The sequence below is a fragment of the Tripterygium wilfordii genome, chromosome 16, assembly GCF_013401445.1.
Source record: "Tripterygium wilfordii isolate XIE 37 chromosome 16, ASM1340144v1, whole genome shotgun sequence".
Lineage (NCBI taxonomy): Eukaryota > Viridiplantae > Streptophyta > Magnoliopsida > Celastrales > Celastraceae > Tripterygium > Tripterygium wilfordii.
Window position 1 is genome coordinate 3,242,650 of NC_052247.1, and position 18,202 is coordinate 3,260,851.

The following is an 18,202-nucleotide window of genomic DNA, read 5'->3' on the forward strand; positions in this document are numbered from 1 at the left end:
GACAAGAAATATCGTGTTAGAACCTGTGTGGAAATTAATGTCAAAACTGTTGGATGTGTGAGTTACCGCATTTGCGTTCGATTTCCTTTTCTCAAGGGAGGAGGAAAGAGGAAACTTTGTATAGAGAGTTGAAAGTCGCAGGGTTTCTTATCTAAACCTTTCTAGCTTGGAAGGGTTTTGTGTTGTATGATTACAATTAGATCACATCATGGCAACGCTTCATTGAATTATCAAATTTGATACTAACTAAAACCAGCGTTCCTGTTGCAGACTTACTTCCAAATGCAACACAATGCGAAGTAACTATAATCACTCCTATCAGGTCTGTCTATTATCTCGTAAAAACTAACGTATGCCACACAAGTCATAGGAAATCCATATGTGAGCTCGTGCCTCTAGAGAGAATTGAATCCCATGGGAGAATTTGATTATCATATACTTTCATATCAGGCTAATCGCCGAATGCCATCTATTAATTTGGATTTAGTTTTTAGGGTTTTTTTTTTTTGCAAGGCCGCGGAGGGGTTTCATATTTTTATTTTTTATGCTACTTGAACTTGATTAAGAAAATTTATATTTTATATATAATTTTGTTTTATTTATTTGATATCCACATAAAATGTATTTTTTTCTGTTTTAATTATTTTGTTTGACTTGACATATTTACCCTCGTTCGTTTGTTCTTTTTTCCATCGTAGGTTGTATATATAGCACAAAACCCTAATTTCGACTTCAGTCAATCTACCTGACCAGCCTCCGGTGCCTGCTGCTCGCGCTCGCTTGAGGTACCGCCGATATCTTGTTTTCTCTGCTTTATAGGTTATTCCGGAATCTGTGTGCTTCGTAGAAATATGGTCTCCATGATCGGATATAGTGTTTAGGTGCCCTTCGTATTTCTAATGCAGAAGCCTCAGTTTCTGCGACATGATTAGGTTGGCTATCAAACCTATTAGGTCCGTTAGCAATCCATTGTTTTGCAGCTCTGGTCTGTACATGGTTATGACGGTTATTTTGGGGATTGTTGTATGATTGAGATCAAATATTTGTAAACAGTGATGTTTATGCTGTTTCTTTGATTAATGTTTTACGGGAATCCACTGACGCCAGTTTTGAAGCCGATTATGGAGAAGCTATCAATCAACCATTTGGCATATGTTTATTGATGAAAAAACTTCTCTTTATTTGTGTTCTGTATTTGCTCCTTCGAACTTCTAAATGGTTATGTTGATTTTCACTTGGACGGAAGCAACTGTTAAAACTAGAACAATGTGTTTATAGCATTTGGATCTGTGTATGTATTTGATTGATTCAGGCAGCTTATGTGAACTGAGATTTACTTACTTGTTTTGGTATTCATTATTTAGGTGATGGCTCCAAAACAGCCTAATACTGGTCTCTTTGTTGGGTTGAACAAAGGCCATGTTGTGACAAAGAAAGAATTGGCTCCACTTCCTTCAGATCGCAAAGGAGTAAGTCTATTCTTTGGCAAGCATTTCTTACAGCATACTTCATTTGCTTTATCTATTTTTTTTGTTTTATTGCCTAGTGCTCAAAACAATAGCATTATTGACTTGAGATATTGCAAGTATGGTATATGTTGAAGACAAATGGCATTTATGTTGAACCTTTTTTCAAAATATGTATGATTTGCTATCATGAAGTGCAGTTTAGATTAATGGTGGTGCTTTAACTGTCATTTAGCCCTGCATCTATAGTTGTAGAGAAGAGAAGTGTTCTACGTAACTCTTTTCAATTTGAATATTTGGCTTCAATTGCCCATATTCCAAATTCGTGCAAAATCGTAGATTTAATACTTTTGCACGATTTTACTACCTGGCTAGCACAATTTCTGCCTGCTTACAATTGCAGAAAGATTTCATATTTTTACTCACAGTCACATCGTAAAATCGTAAGATTTAAACAGTGATTTTGATTGCCTTGGTAATTAGTCCTTGATAAAATGTTTTAGCTTGAAGATTTTGCTAAGCCAATGCTCTGTATTTTATCTGTCTGCAGAAAACCAGCAAGAGGGTCCACTTTGTGAGAAGCTTAATCCGTGAAGTTGCTGGTTTTGCACCATATGAGAAGAGAATAACTGAACTCTTGAAGGTTGGCAAGGACAAGCGTGCCTTGAAGGTAGCCAAAAGAAAGCTGGGCACACACAAGAGGGCAAAAAAGAAGAGAGAAGAGATGTCCAATGTTCTCCGCAAGATGAGGTAATTTCTTGGAGACTGAATATTTCTTCCATCTCAAATCCAAAATCCAAGGTTGTATTTAATCATTGTCTTGATTTTGCCTTGCAGAGCTGCTGGAGGAGGTGAGAAGAAGAAGTAAAGCATATTGCAAGGCACTTGAGTTCTTGGAGCTAGATACTGAATCTTGCAGTTAGAAGATGAGTAATTAGTGGTGCTTATTTTGCTTTACTCTGTTTTTGTTTGTTTGTTTGAGACTGGATCTACTTTCAGAATGGTGTAATTTATTGAATTATGGATGACAATTGCTTAATCAATTGAACCATTTTCTTATACTTAGCATGTATTCTCAGGTAATTCTTCTCTTTACAACATTTATGTTAGTAAAATATCAATTTGATCGTTAGATCACTTTCTCACACTTTCTTCCTGTTTATGTTGAAAAATCTAAAGGAAATTAAAAAAAATTACACATTTGCATCAATCAACAATTTTTCTTTTGAAATACCTTTGAAAAATATGCTTCAATATGCTTTTTATTGAAATCGAGTTTTAGACATATATATGGTCTAACTCAATTGATTGTTAACCGAGTCACCTCCTGTCGGTAATTCGCTTATTCTCCTAAATTAAGTGGGATCAAGTTATTTCAAATCTATCAACAATTGGATAACATATTTTCTTAGTCAAGGTGAGTCCATAAGTTAAGGCCCGGCCCATTTTTTGGTTGTACATACATATATATATATATACATATACATATACACATATATATATATACACACACACATATGCACTGTCTGTGTATATATATACATATATATATATGTATGTGTATTATATATATATATATATATATACACACACTGTCTGTGTATATGTATATATATATACATATGCAGACAGTGCATGCACTGTCTGCATATATATATATATATATATATAAATATTATATATATATATATAGTATACATATATACATATACACAGATAGTGCATGCATTGTCTGTGTATGTGTGTGTATTATATATATATATATATATATAAATAAATAATGTCGGGCATGGGTCGGGCTCGGGCATGGCCAAAATTGGCCCGAGGTGTCGGGCTTCGGGTCGGGCTGACCCAAAAAATGGAGTCCGTGCCCGCTCAAGGGGTCGGGTAGGGCCGAGCTCGGACCTAGGCCCGCGGGCCAAATGGGGACCCTTACTCTTGTGTTACGTCTTTGTCATGGATTTGAATGTTATCAGATTATTTTGTTGAAATTGTTAACAATTGTTGTTATATATATATATATATATATATATATATATATATATATGTCTGGCTGTGTGTGTATATATATGCATATGTATCTATATTTTTAAAATTTTGGTACATGATAGTCGTAACAATAAAAAACATAATCTCACTTTTTTCTAGTTTGGTTCATTACAATAATAACAAACAAAGGTAATGGTATTACACCAGTAATATATAGTCGTAACAAACAAGAGTAATGAATACTTAGGTAAATTTTACCCTTCTTTACCAAACAAGGGTAACACTTATTCTCCATAATTGTTATTACCCTTGTAACATTTACATGGGTAACAAATTATACCCCTAAATTCTTACCCTCATACCAAACGCACCATTAGTGATAAGATGTAGCGATGTAGTCGAGCGCTAGGTTTGGTTGGGCAGAAGTTGGGAGGAAGGCTGCTAACCTAGCTGGTTATTTGAATTTATTTGGTGCAGCAGCTAGTGTGTGCAAGGAAACACCATGGTGAGATGGGTTTTTCACTGTTATAGCAAAAGTCAGGTCTATCAATATTGGAAAGCATTGTAACCTTGTATTTTGTAATATCATCCATCCCAATTCAATGGGGTTGGAGTTGGAGTTCATGGATGACTGGTGAGTTTGGGTTTTAACTGTTTGTGATAGAGAAATTGTTTTTCCATGTGTTAGTAATTCATTTTGCTTTTCCCCTTCTTACGGAGTAACTAGAGTCTGGAATTCACATCCAGCGGCTCGGGAGATGAGTCACATCACTCTGTTAAATTTTTACTACACCGCAACACTCTGTCAAATTATTCATGCACCATTAGTTGCGAATTTCAGACTCTGGAATTGCAGAACCTGAAATACACTGATCCTGCCATCCCCACCTTTAATTTTTTGAACTTGAAAAGAAATGGAATCTGTCTTTTTGTTTGGGACTGGTCAATGACAAATAGTTTCTTTACGTAATGATATGGTCCACTCCTTAGGAGAATGGATGATGATATCTCATATCACCATGTTCACTCCCGACTTGTTTGGAACCAATTCCAAATACTATTACTAGCGAGGAACCCTATATAGTAATAATAATACTGATACTAATTAGGGGTGGCAAAAAATTGGTTATGAGTCGGATAACATTACGTGTTTACAAAATATTTACATGTTTGGATCCTAACCTTGATTGGATTTCGGACGTATTTAATTGACCACACCTGGATTGGTTTAAATTCAGACAAGTAAATCGAACAATAAGTTAATCCGGGTTAGGGTTTGGACAACTAAACTATACAAGATTTATATGTTTGGACCTTGATCCGATTTTAAAGCGAACAAAAATTTTATGTTTAGTCTCGGAGTTTGAACATATAACTTATGTCTAAATTTGGTTTCATTCGAGTCGAACAAATTCAATTATTCGTATAAACATTTAAATTCTTCAATTTCGATATAATAATATACATAATGCAGCAATTAAATATCCTTGTCGTCATGCACACCCCCCTTTTTTCTTTTTTTTTTTGAAACAGGGGTTTTGGGAGGGGTAAGGTTCGAACCCATGACCTATCCTTTACATGCAATGTGATTTCCGTTCAACACACCCCCTTAGATTGTTCTATTCGTACTTGAAAAACGACCCATTGGTCCGCTCCTTTAAATGGACATTCTTAGTTGTCCTCCTCTTCGGGTTAACACCCCACACTCCCATTGATCATATTGTGAACTCTTTCATGGGAAACTTTGTGTGCACAGTCTTGATCTGACGGTTCTAGTTTAGATTTATATCTTTATTTTTTTTTATTAAGGTAAAGAGAAAATTAGCCAAGAAGAGGGCCTTGTTTTTTAAAAGGTATTCCAACAGTTTCTCCTGCGAATCTGTGGAGCCACACAGTCACACTCTTTCTCTCCCTCCAATCCAACACCCTAAACAACCAAACAAACAGAGACACACTGGTTCTCTCCTTTTCTTTCTTTCTTCTTTCCTTTGTCTTATCTTTGCGTTTTCTTCTGTATGATGTGTGTGTGGCTTGATTATTTGAATTAATCGATCAATCAAATTGTGTATTAGCATACACACACACACACGCATATATATACATACATATATATGTATGTACACATACAAAAAGAAAAGAAGCAAACATGAACAGTAAGGCCTCCATATCCAAAGAACTCAATGCCAAGCACACCAAGGTTCCTTCCTCCCTCCATATATATAATCTTTTTTATTCTTTATCTATAATTCTATTTTCTTTTCTGCATTTTTATTTTAATTTCTCCCTCATTTTTCCTAATTTAACTGAAATTAATTTTTGCAGATTTTAGAGGGTCTGCTTAGGCTTCCAGAGAACAGAGAATGTGCAGATTGTAGGAGCAAGTACTGATTTTCTTCTAACCGCATTTAAATTCCTTCATATTAATTGGTCTTCTTATTTGTACTCACTATAATATCGAATAAAAATATTCAGTGGTCCTGGAATGTCATATCACACGCCGATGTGATGTATCATAATCAATAGCTGTAATAGGTTGCTGGTGTTGATATATACCCGAGTCATTAGTTGAAGTGGTAAATATTGTTTGTATCCCCAGTGGCCCGGGTTCAAATCTCCCCTCCCCCATTTCAAAAGAAAAAAATTTGTTGGTATCAATTCATGAGTGGTTGAGAATAATTTCAATTTTGAATTATAAATTAACTATTTTTATTCCAACCTCTCATGATTTGACCTCATATCTCATGAATTGTCATGATCTTATTGGTCCTAATATAACAGATCAGTATATGCATATGTCATGATATATCAGGAGCATTGAATATTTATTTTCTTACAATATTATATATATCTTTTTTTTAAAAAAAATAATTAATATATGTATATTTATTGATTTCTTTCTTCAGGGCACCAAGATGGGCAAGTGTGAACCTTGGAATATTTATTTGCATGCAATGTTCAGGAATCCATAGGAGTCTTGGAGTGCATATTTCTCAGGTTGAAAAACCCAAACAATTAATTAATATTTTGATTTCATTAATGATATCATCTAATTACTTTGGTCTTTAATAATTGATTATTTATTTTATTTTTTTGGTGAAAATGTTTAGGTAAGGTCTACAACTTTGGACACATGGCTACCGGACCAGGTTGCTTTTATGCAATGTAAGTAGTTGTATGTTGATCTGTTATACAATTCACCTCAAACACTACAAATTTGATATTGTCGGTTTTGAGCAAAGGCTCGCACGACTTTATTTTATTTTTTCGGATTGTTGTCATTGGTTCTTAGGTCCAGAAAACGTGTTGGTTATGTTAGAGGGATTGGACCTTTGGTTATATATATATGTCATTCGGTTAGGTTACATCAATCCGGTGTGGTATAGGTTCCTAACATCATCATGCATGCATGTATCTAGTTATAACCATTCTTAATTATAATGCTAATTATGTAATTAATAATGTATTTGTTCCACATGTACAGCCGTGGGCAATGGAAAATCCAACAACTATTGGGAAGCAGAACTGCCTGCAGATTTAGACAGAAATGGAATCGAAAGTTTTATCCATGCCAAGTAATTAATTAATTAATTAATTAAGCTAAAATTAATTAGTAGACATATAATATGAATTTGCATGTAATTAAGGACAATTTTGAGACTTAAATTATTTTAATTGGTCCATGAAGGTACAAGGAGAAAAGATGGGCTTCAAGAAGAGGTGCAAGACCTGCAGCAGCAAGAAGACATTCTCTGGAGGAAGAGCTTCTCACCACACACACCCAACAACTACTTGTTCCTCACCAAACAAGAACTCGTCGGGTACGTATACATGTCTATATATATATATATATTACAGTAGTAAATATATGATAAATCTCTCTGGGGGATCGGAAATTTCTATGCGCGTCGGTTTGACAGTCCTAGTTTATGTCCATATATATTGGATATCCAAAGGACAAGCTTATATGGTATTATTCTCTCACGCGGGCTTAAAAAATAAGGACCTAAAATGTGGACCTAATGCACTGAACCCCACATGTTATTTCACTTATTTACACCTTCAAAAAGTGATATGCATTTTAGGTTTTTACTTTATGTCCGCATAAGAGAATTCATATAAATTATCGAAGTATATATATTCTTATATATATATGTGCAGGGTTCATTAGATATGTCGAACAAGTTCTCATTGGCACCACCAAATGCGAATGCGAATGCGAATGGGACACAATTAATTGATACATCGACGGCCACAAAGAAGGAGAAGAAGATGATGAATGACAACATTGACATTAACATAGATCTCTTCAGCTTGCCTCCCACTTGTAATAATATTAATGTCCATGACTCCAACCAGGAGAAGGAGGAAGACAGTTTTGTTAATGTTCCTCCCTCCTCTTGGGCTACATTCGATTAATGTATATTATATATATATATGACTTCAAATATATATATATGTATCCCAACTGTCGTTTTCAATTGTTAAATTGGGTCAAAACTCAATGCATAATTATAAAAATATTGTTTACAATAAAAATCGAACTCAGAACCTTTTAACTCTATGAAGTTTAGATCTAAAGAGATTCAATACTAACCTATCACCGAAATGATTAATTTATATATACACTATTTTTCCGCTAGTTGCCCTTTCAGTATCCAGTCTCCACTCCCTGCTTTTACTATTTTTTAAAAAATTTAAAAAATCACATAGTTTTACTTTGTGCATAATATATTATTACAATTATTAACAAAATGAAATTAACTAAATTAAGATGGGATTGTTAGACCCATTTGTCTGTGATTAGGGAGACATAGTCCCATAATTCTAACTATGACATTTCAGCACTTCGTACTTCGTAGAGCCCCTGCAATAATATCTAGTTGTCTATATTCAACAATTTTTTCCTCAAGTATTTATACATAATTGCACCAATAATTGAAACATACAATATATATATATATATATATATATAATAAATATTTAAGAAGAATAATTAGGGAGAATTTAGAAGAAAATCAGATCTTATGTAGTTGGGAAATTAATTAAATCTACTTGGATACAAGCACATCTATTGTTTCAATGCACAATAATTAATTAATTAATTAACATTAATTAAAGTTGTATTTGAAGTTATGGAATATTGGTGTCCCTCTCTCTCAGAATTTAAATTCAGGAAAAAGTTGAATATTTAATTCAATAAATTAGAAAGAAAATAATAATAATTATTGTAGGTGATTATGATTAGAATAATATTAATGAGAATTGAGATGACATCTCAACTGTTCTCCAACCTGCTTTGTGGTATGGGTCACCATATAATTGCATGTTCAAAGAATCTGTTCTATTTTTTTCTTTCTTCAAAAAACAATTCTAGGAGGATGATTATGATTTATGGAATATGGAGGATATCAATTCTTTTATTTGTAACATTATTCAAACTAGCTAAGTAGCTATAGGGTCCTGTCATCAACCCAACTTAATGTACTCTTTTTTTAATGTGTGAGACGCCCACTTAATGTACTTGAGTGTTCTATAAGCAACTACGGATGACAAAACTCTCTCCTGTCCAGATGATCGAATTTGTTAGATCTAGATTAAATTAAGTTTGGACATAAGTTATATGTTCGAAATCTGGGTGTAAACAAAAAAAAATTTTTGGTTTAAAATTGGGTCTGGGTCCAAACTCCAAACACATTGGTTTAATTGTCCAGACCCTAACCTGGATTAGTTTATCATTCGGTTTACTTGTCTTGATTTGGTCAATTAAGTACGTCCGAAATCCAATTCGGGTTAGGGTCTAGACATGTAAATATTTCGTAAACACGTGATGTTGTTTGACTTGGAATCGACCTTTTGCCACCCCTACAAGCAACCACTTGAATGATAACGGTAAATCTCTCTGGGGTCAAATTGTGTGAACTTGAAAGATTTTTGAGTTATATTCTCAGTGAGAGCAATATACATATTTGTGATCATACGCAGGGTTTTGGTCTAATTTACCACAACTTCTGTTATTCAATCTAACCAATCCAATAATGTTTTTTTTGTTTGAAATAAAAATTAAATTCAACATGAAATCGGCATAATAATTCTAGACCATCAAAACATTCAATATTTCGATCATGATGAATTTGTTTTTTTCTAATAAAAAAATATATCGTTGGATTCGTTAAACCGAATGCTACATATTTATTATTTAAAAAATTAAAAATTTTGCACCCCAAAAGAGGTTACAACGGGGTTTGTTATAGAAAGACTACAGCAACACCCGTGTTCTACGGAGATGGGACACATACACACTTTGGCTCATACATTAAATAAACAGGTAGAAATATAAATAATTTATTTGTTTTTATCTTTGACTAAATATCAACCTAATCACAGATAAACTAGTTTATCTGTAGTTTAAAGGAGTGGAGATATAACTTTCGAACTTTGCCAACATCTTCTCCTCAATCATGCAGGGGTATTTTTTTATATATATTTTTGGAGGAAAAGTAATTTAATTAGCTTTGAAGGATTAGGTATATATGGTGTGTGTGTCTATATATATATATAAAGAAATTGTTATTTGTAAAACGTATATTATATATAAATGAAATTATGAATCATAATCATGCATTAATTTAGCCCTACTGATGAGGCACACCATGTGTGGAAAAGTCCAAAATCCATTAGTATTGGCATCTTTAATTAATTAATTAATTATATAAACAAAAACATGGATTAATTATATTTCTTTCTGTTCTATTCTATTCTATCGTTTCTTCAAAAAGAAAAGAGGGAAGGTTCTCCCTACGGTACTACGGATTCAATAATTGAACCATCTAGATTGTTGTCCGTGCAACTCTTATATACGATCTGTATACAATCTGGTGTTACTTGTATAAATAAATTAATAATGCATAATTAAATTAATTATGTAAAGTATTTCTTAGGAATTGAGTGGTGTGCTTAGTTGAATGGTGAATTCGGAAAATTTTGAATTCAATTTCCACTCGTAATAATAATGTCTTTGTGGTTACCCGTTGAGTTTTAATCCAATTTAACTTATTATTAGATGAGAAATTATTATACATATAGGTCTAACGTCTTAAGTTTATACTTATATCATATGTTGAAAGAACATATTTGTAAAAAAGGAGAGGATGATAGGAGTATATATAGAAATATTGATAAAAAGTGCTAGTTAGGAAAAGTGTGTGGCCACCCAGCAAATCAGGGGCCGGCATGGTGGAGAGTGGAGGCCCCACCATCACTAGCCACCACTTCACTTCATCGCCCCTGGACTGTTGTCACTCAGGCACGTTTTTAAAGGGGAACAATCCAGTCCTATTAGTATATGCCACCCTAGCTACTCTAAGAAAATATCATTGTCTATTCTCTATAGAGTTAGACTATATGATCAAAAACTATATATATATATATATATATATTGGTACGTTCTCTTAATTTTCATCACACCATAAATTGACAAAAAGTGTTGTGGGAGGAAGTAGTCTCGTGAAAAAATGTTTTTTTTTTAAAAAAAATTTGATGCCAGATCAACACATTGACTGACCGAAACAACAAAATCCGACCTAGGAATGACTGAGTAAGGTACTAAGGTCAATGACCAATTTGCAACGTTTGAATCGTAAGTGCTTGAATTGTAACATGAATTATCTGTCAATAATCAAAAATAACATTTATTTCTTGTGATTCATTAATACTAGATTGTTGGAGACATGGCGTGGAAATGCTAGAGGCCTACGAGAGATACATGTTGATGTGACCAAATTAAATATCCATTTTTAGAAAATACATCACAAACATTACAAATCAATATTATCCGTTTTGAGCTTGAGTCTACACGACTTTCTTTAATGGGTCATCGTCTATGATATTTAAACCCAAAAAAGACATTGATTACATGAAAGGGAGTGGAGTATTTCTATAACTACTCGGTTCGATTATGCTAGGCCGATGTGGGATGCAAATATAGTGGTTGTGTTACAAGGTTGAGACAAACCATACCCCATCACAAAGTGTATCTCCAAACTCCAATTATGAAATGAACCCTACCTATCTCTTCTACTGTGCACCACCCACATAGGTATTAATATTTAAAAAGACATTCTTCTTTTCTTTCTTGTTTTCATAATTTGTACGTCATGGGCTTTATAACTTTTCTTTCAAAAAAAAAGAAGAAAATAAAACAATTATGGGCCAATTAATCATGCCAATGTTTGCTGGCAAATCAAACGCGGCCTTACCACAAAAATGATGCTTTTCCTTGGGATTAATATAATTTCTGGTTATCAAAATAGTTGACATGTCCCAACTCGATCATTAAATGTTCAAAATTTTAACTTAATAACCGAATTTCGAATTTGTTCAAATCCAATAACTCTGATAAATTTCTCAATATTTTAGTTGAGAAATCTGCTCGAATTGAAATGGTTGAATATTGAATGATCGAGTTGAAACGTGTCAATATTTTAGATACCAAAAATCATATTAATCCCCTTTTCTTTAGCAAAAGTGCCGCAGAATGCAGCGGCCATGATAGAGAGAATTGGATTAAATTCAATTATTTTCCTCAGTAAAACTGCCGCAGACTGGAGCGGCGTTGATAGAGATTGGATAAGATTGTTCAATTAGTTTATTATTTTATATGATTAATCAAATAATACTTTTTTCCAGCTATTAAAAAAAAGGAGAAATAAAAGTAATTGTTATCTATCGAACAGTACTGGATGCATCGTACGGCGTAGATTCATGCTAGGGGTGGAAACTGCTCCCCTCTCTCTTGCTTTACAACATTATTTAAGACCCTTTGAGGACTTGCCCTGTTCTCCGTCAATCTTTGCTTCACTGATCATCAATGCTCCCGTTTAATTGGAGATCCATAAACTCCCTCCTCTCTACATAAGAATTTCATCTTTCCTGTTTCTTTTTTGTAAGCGATTCTTGGTTCTCGCTTTCTTTCTTTCCAAATCCCTGAATCAATGGTCTTTTTTTCTCCATTGATTTCCAGTTGAAATCTACTCTGTTTTTCTTTTGGAGCTTCTCATATTGTCTCTTCTGGGGCTAGTTTTCTTCTTCATCCAGTAAGATCTTTATCATATTCCGGACTCTGGCTTGGGTTATTTTTGAAACCTTGAAGCCTCAATTTCACCTACTGATTGCATTATCCAAACAAAAGGACCAAAGAAGAAGAATCTCAGTTGGGTTTTTTCTGGGTGTGCTGAATTGGGTTTTCTTTCTCATTTTTAGATCAAGGGAAAGTAGATTCATCCATGGCTGATCTGTTCCAGAAATCAATATGGGTAGCAAAGCTGGTTCTGGTTTGTGTAGGGTTTGTCACCATTCTTATTTTCTTCAAAGTGGCATTATTTCCTTACACATTCAACCTTCTACTCTCCACTCTGCCTCCTCTCTGGATCTCTCTACGCTCTTGGCTTTCTCCTCTTTACATCTATATAATCCTCAACTTCATCATCATCGTCATTGCAGTTTCTTCCACACAATCCAAATCTAATTCCCTCGATAATTTCAAGAACAACGACACTACCAATCCCTCATGGCAGGACATCCAAGAATATCAGCAAGAACAAGAATTGAATCCCAATTTCTCCATGGATGAAAAATCCACCGACAACCCATTGAAGGAAACGTACGATTCAAGCCAAAACAAGCCGGAAAATATCACCGGAGAAGCAGAGGAAGAGGTGGAGGAGACACCGGACACGCTTGAGGACACTTGGAGGCTGATCATGGAGGGGAAAGGAAAGACAGCGAAACCAGAGCTTAAGAAGAGTGGCACATGGGACACGCCGCCGAGGGTGATGGTCTCGAAGGATGAGGAGGACGATGTCGATGGTGACGATGGTAATGATCCGGTGGCTTGGGCTCGGCGGGAGATGCGGAAGTCGGACACTTTCAATGACAGGGTAACATTGATAAAGAGAGAAATTGTTCAGAAGTCCATGAATCATGACGAGTTGACCCAGCGAGTTGAAGCCTTCATTAACAACTTCAACAAGGATATGAGGTTGCAGAGGCAGGAATCTGAACAGCTTTTCAGGGAGATCATTAGCAGAGGTGTTTAGTTTAATTATGATTATTATTATTATTACTACAACTTTGAACTAAACACATTAATTAAAAAGCGGGGATAGGGAGAGGAGCGGCAAAAGAAAAAAGAAATTGGGGAGATTCCCTATTAATGAATTCCCTTAATTTTATGTACAAAAGATGCTATTATGGAGGCAATTATGGATTAGAAAAATGTGGACAAGTATGGTTAGACTTCAATGTTAAAAGTTTTTAGTGTGGATCATTGTCTAATTTGCCAGAACATTTTGAACAGAACATATATGTTATCGGTAAAAAGTTAAACCAACACTCACAGTATTTGAAACATCATATATGACTGGAGTGAACAAAAAATGCACACTAACCTAGCCGAACTCCCTTTTAGGCGATAATGGTCAAGTTAGCCTAAAACTCCTTTGTGATTCGACTGTCCTAACCCTAAAAACAAAGACGATCAGTACACCCAACAGTCGTAGACACTCCAATGCTCAAATAAATCTTCGAGATTATCTCCAGTTAAATAATCGCAAAATAGATCTTAAACTTTATCTTGAGTGTCCCTCCCTTTTCTCTATATAGTGGATGACTTGAGCGTTCGCCTGCCCAGTTTGACGGGTTTGTTGAAATTACCAAATCAAATATCTGATTTGGTGGCCTCTCATCACTCATGGAGGGAAATTTTGGGGACATTAAGAGTGTGTTTGGATTGAGGGATTTGGGGGGAAGGGAAGAGAAGGGAAAGGGATGGAAGAGAAGGGAAGAGAATGGAAGGGAAAATACATTTTCCTCTCTCATGTTTGGATAGATAAAAAAAAGAAAGGAAAGAAAAATAGTTTAATTTACTAGTTTATCCTTATTTTTTATGTTTAAGTGTTATGTTCAAGGGTAAAATAGGTTTTAAACTTCTAAGTAACTTAATTAGTAATATTTTCCCTCCACATGACTCCATTTTGGGAGGAAAGAATTTTGACAAAAATTTAAAAAAATCTTCCTCCCAAATCCCCTCAAATCCCCCCTCTCAATTTTTTATAAACTATCCAAACAAGAGAATTGGAACAAAAGAATTGGAAGGAAACTCTCTTTCCCTTCCCTCCAAATCCCTCAATCTAAACACACTCTAATTATGATAACGTGCCCAATAAACTTGTGTCACATGTCCATCTTGAACTATTCCCCACAGTTAACATTTGAAACACTATTTTAAAACCAGCGTATTCTCAATTTTTTTATTGAACTTTTGAAGGAGAGTCTTTGACTTGACATGTGATTTTTTTTTGGTATGGAAAGTAAACATAATTGGGCAAATGATAGCGTATAGTTTTTTGGCATCCAAACAGGAAAATAGGACAAAGCAACAAAATTAGGACACCAAACACATAAATATCTTATCTAATTGATGGAGCGAATTACATGAATGACTTGAGCTTAGAAAGTCATCCACTTTACTTCTTTGATTATTCAACATTGAAAATTGATTAGGTGATTAGTTTCTTACGGTGTGTTTATATATATAGAAATTCTCCTATGCCGACTTAAAGTAAGGACCTAATAATGTGGACTGCTTTTTGAGATTAAAGTTGATAAAAAATGAAAAATTGATCGTCGTAACCAATGATGACCATCACCAAAAATCGTCGTCCGAACACCATTTCATGCAGCTGACCGCCCAAAAAACTTCCACCAACCTCCTCAAGTAAAATCCGACCATTCTAGAACACCAACGACCACTGGTTTAGCCTAAAAATTGTTTCGAAGTCGCAAACTACAAGAACGTAAATCACCTAAATCCGGTCGATTGAGCCATCGTCCCCAACAACCAACATCAATTTTAGGTCGGCTGCCTAGAGGGCTTCTAAATCTACCATTTCTCAAGTCCAAACAATCTCCGGAAATCGCAGACTCGATTGTGAGCTATTTAAACTCATATGGGTACTCGCTTGAAAATCCATCGATAATTCCACCAATTTTTATTTATTTATTGTTTTTTATCAACTCTAATCTCAGCCCGTTGGATTAGAAAGCCCGTAAACTTTAAAGTTCACATATACATTCATGGAAGAATCACAATATTATATGAAAAAGGACAAATAAAAATTTCTTTTATAGGATCAAGCCATTAAATCACAATATCTTCAAAAGTTGAATAAATTTGATAGATCTGGAATATTTATCAATATTTGAAATAACTAATTAATGGGGGTTTAGTGTGCCATAATATCACTACCAATTTCTCAGTCAAATGAAAATTTTCAGATATGTCTAAGAATGGCATGTTTAAATCCTCTAGGATCCAAATTAATTACTACATTTCCTTATATTTACATATTTTATGCTTTGTGTAATGCATGCAAGACTTATCCCCATCCGTACAATTTCCTCTTTAAATCCTATACCATCTTATTCCACCAACCCACTCTGCCATACCATTGAAGTATTCTTAACATTATTCAGCCATTTGTTCAAGAGACTGATAATTCCATCTTCCCTCACTGTTAAGGTAATGTGAACTTGTCTTCTCTTGCTTTTGTTAGAATTGTTCCTTCATTTTCAAGATCATTTTTCATAGTGTATGTAAAGCTTGTATGTATGACCATAATTCTTATGGACTCGTAAGGTCTTAATTTTGATTCTTAGTGAGAGCAATATCTTTGTGTCCACGTGTTGGGGTTTGACATAATTTTCCACGTGTTGGGGTTTGGCATAATTTACCTTGGCGTAAGGTGAGAAACTTATGTACGCGAGGGTTTGTCGACCCGAGTTTAGACCCATATCCGATGTCCAATGGGAAACTTGTTTGCTATCATTTTAAAAACAACTTGTTAGCTTCATTATGGTTGAGTTTTCTTGTTCGGTTTCTGAAAAATCCAAATCCCTTTATCCCTTTGTTTTGATTCTTTGAACCAATAGACTCTTCAGCTTAGTATTTTTCCTGGAAAGCAAACAAAAAGGCAATCTGTCCTGAGAAAATGTCAAGCAGTGGAAGTAGCAGTTCAAGAACAAGAAGTGGAAGTGCTTCAGTGACAATTAGTACTAGAACCAGTTCACTTTCTCCATTGGATTTGATCACTGAATTGCCAGGAAACATCGTCGACAACATCCTGCGTCGCTTGCCTCTTCAGGATGCAGTGAGAACAAGCATTTTGTCCAAGAGATGGAGATATAGATGGCTCACACTCTCACAACTATTATTTGACTACCAGCCTCACCAGCAGTTGGACTCATTTGCAAAAACTAAACTGGTTATTGCAGTTTATCAGGCTTTACTGAATCATCAAGGACCGCTGGTGAAGTTCAGTCTCTCGGTTCCTGACCTCGGAAACTGTCCTGATATCAATCACTGGTTACAGTTCCTGTCCAATCGCGACGTTCAGGATTTCACTCTCAGGATTTGGACTGGAGAGCCTTATAAATTACCTGACCATTTCTACTCTTTTGCTCACTTGAAGCATTTGAATATACACAACTGTGTGTTCAAGCCTCCATCAAAACTCAAAGGGTTTGATAGGCTTGTTAGTCTCGAGTTTCGGAACGTGATCTTTGCAGCAGAAAGATTTGGGATTTTTGTCTCAAACTGTCCTGTGCTTGAGATATTGAAGTTGGTAGATTGTCCTCATTTTTATTGCCTCAGGATCAATGCTCCTTGTCTGAAACAGCTATCGTTTTACGGTACTTTCAGCACCATCAGTCTGAAAAATACCCCACTTCTTGCAACTGTTTCAATTGCTTTGAATGGAATGACAGAGATTGCAAAATATTTTAAGGATGGCAAGTCCTCAAATCTGATTGAGACTGTTTCTGGTCTGCATTCTATTGAAACCCTTTCCGCGGAACTCGACTTTGTTAAGGTATTAATGAACATCAATCCTTTGTGCACTGGTTTACTTTGGTGAATCATGTTTTCATATATCCATTTTCTCTTTTGCTTCCAGTTTTTGGCCATTGGTGGCATCAACAAGAGGCTTCCAATGACTTTAGATCATCTGAAGATTCTTAATCTGTCGAATGTCCATTTCGACAAGTTCCAGGAAGTCTCTTGCACTCTTTGCCTGATCAGTAGCTCTCCAAATTTGCAGAAACTGACTATCAAGGTGAGGTTGACTACCCTTCATAATGAAAAGTGTGAGGACATAGTACCGGGCAAAGGTATTGTGCGCTTTGGGTGGGCACGTATTTATTTCATGACAATGCCTGCCCTCCCCACTCGAACCCAAAACCTCTCGAACGTGGGAGAGTGAGTATCCAACTTACGTAGTACCTTAGCTCGGGACTATATATATCCTCACAAAAATAACAACTTGAGAAGAGAAAAGTTGATCCCCGCAGGTTTTGTTGCTTGTTTTTGCAGGCATCAACCGGCGCTAATCCTACGGTGCAAACTGTCGCGGAATACTTGAAAGTGCAGGAGTTTTCAGATTGTTCATTGGACAGACTTCAAGTAGTGAAGATCCTGGAGGTCTCTGGTGTTCCTGCAGAACTGGAGCTCATGAAGATTTTGCTGGCTGCTTCATCAAGTCTTGAGAAACTGGAAATCCTGCCCCGTGAAGAAAAGAGCATTGAGACTGAGTATAAAATCCTAAGAGAGCTTATTCGATTTCGGCGGGCTTCACCAAAGGCAGAAATCATGTTCTTGGACTCTGAATCTGAATGAATTAATATAGCCTTCTTTG

At 35.2% G+C, this 18,202-nt stretch overlaps 4 protein-coding genes across 5 annotated transcripts; all 4 read left to right on the forward strand.

The window, feature by feature from the left end:
- Positions 1 to 662: 662 nt before the first annotated feature.
- On the forward strand, positions 663 to 2,531 carry LOC119981224 (60S ribosomal protein L36-2-like). Of its 2 annotated transcripts, none has more exons than XM_038824280.1 (4): positions 663 to 785; positions 1,365 to 1,469; positions 2,017 to 2,216; positions 2,304 to 2,531. In XM_038824280.1, the coding sequence occupies exons 2-4, from the start codon at positions 1,368 to 1,370 to the stop codon at positions 2,332 to 2,334; spliced, it is 333 nt and encodes a 110-aa protein (XP_038680208.1). In that variant the 5' UTR covers positions 663 to 785; positions 1,365 to 1,367; the 3' UTR covers positions 2,335 to 2,531. The 2 variants fall into 2 exon arrangements, with proteins under 2 accessions (XP_038680208.1, XP_038680209.1); XM_038824281.1 differs by having other exon boundaries at positions 732 to 787; positions 1,368 to 1,469.
- Positions 2,532 to 5,601: 3,070 nt separating this feature from the next.
- LOC119980675 (probable ADP-ribosylation factor GTPase-activating protein AGD15) lies at positions 5,602 to 7,871 on the forward strand. The gene is made up of 7 exons (XM_038823474.1): positions 5,602 to 5,652; positions 5,778 to 5,836; positions 6,359 to 6,449; positions 6,563 to 6,617; positions 6,937 to 7,027; positions 7,141 to 7,273; positions 7,614 to 7,871. Exons 1-7 carry the CDS (start codon positions 5,602 to 5,604, stop codon positions 7,869 to 7,871), a joined length of 738 nt encoding a protein of 245 aa, XP_038679402.1.
- Positions 7,872 to 12,736: 4,865 nt separating this feature from the next.
- On the forward strand, positions 12,737 to 14,245 carry LOC119980676. Its single transcript, XM_038823475.1, has 2 exons — positions 12,737 to 13,541; positions 14,115 to 14,245. Exons 1-2 carry the CDS (start codon positions 12,737 to 12,739, stop codon positions 14,243 to 14,245), a joined length of 936 nt encoding a protein of 311 aa, XP_038679403.1.
- A 2,256-nt stretch (positions 14,246 to 16,501) lies between these two features.
- On the forward strand, positions 16,502 to 18,183 carry LOC119980677 (F-box/FBD/LRR-repeat protein At1g13570-like). Its single transcript, XM_038823476.1, has 3 exons — positions 16,502 to 17,380; positions 17,465 to 17,623; positions 17,881 to 18,183. Exons 1-3 carry the CDS (start codon positions 16,502 to 16,504, stop codon positions 18,181 to 18,183), a joined length of 1,341 nt encoding a protein of 446 aa, XP_038679404.1.
- Positions 18,184 to 18,202: the final 19 nt, after the last annotated feature.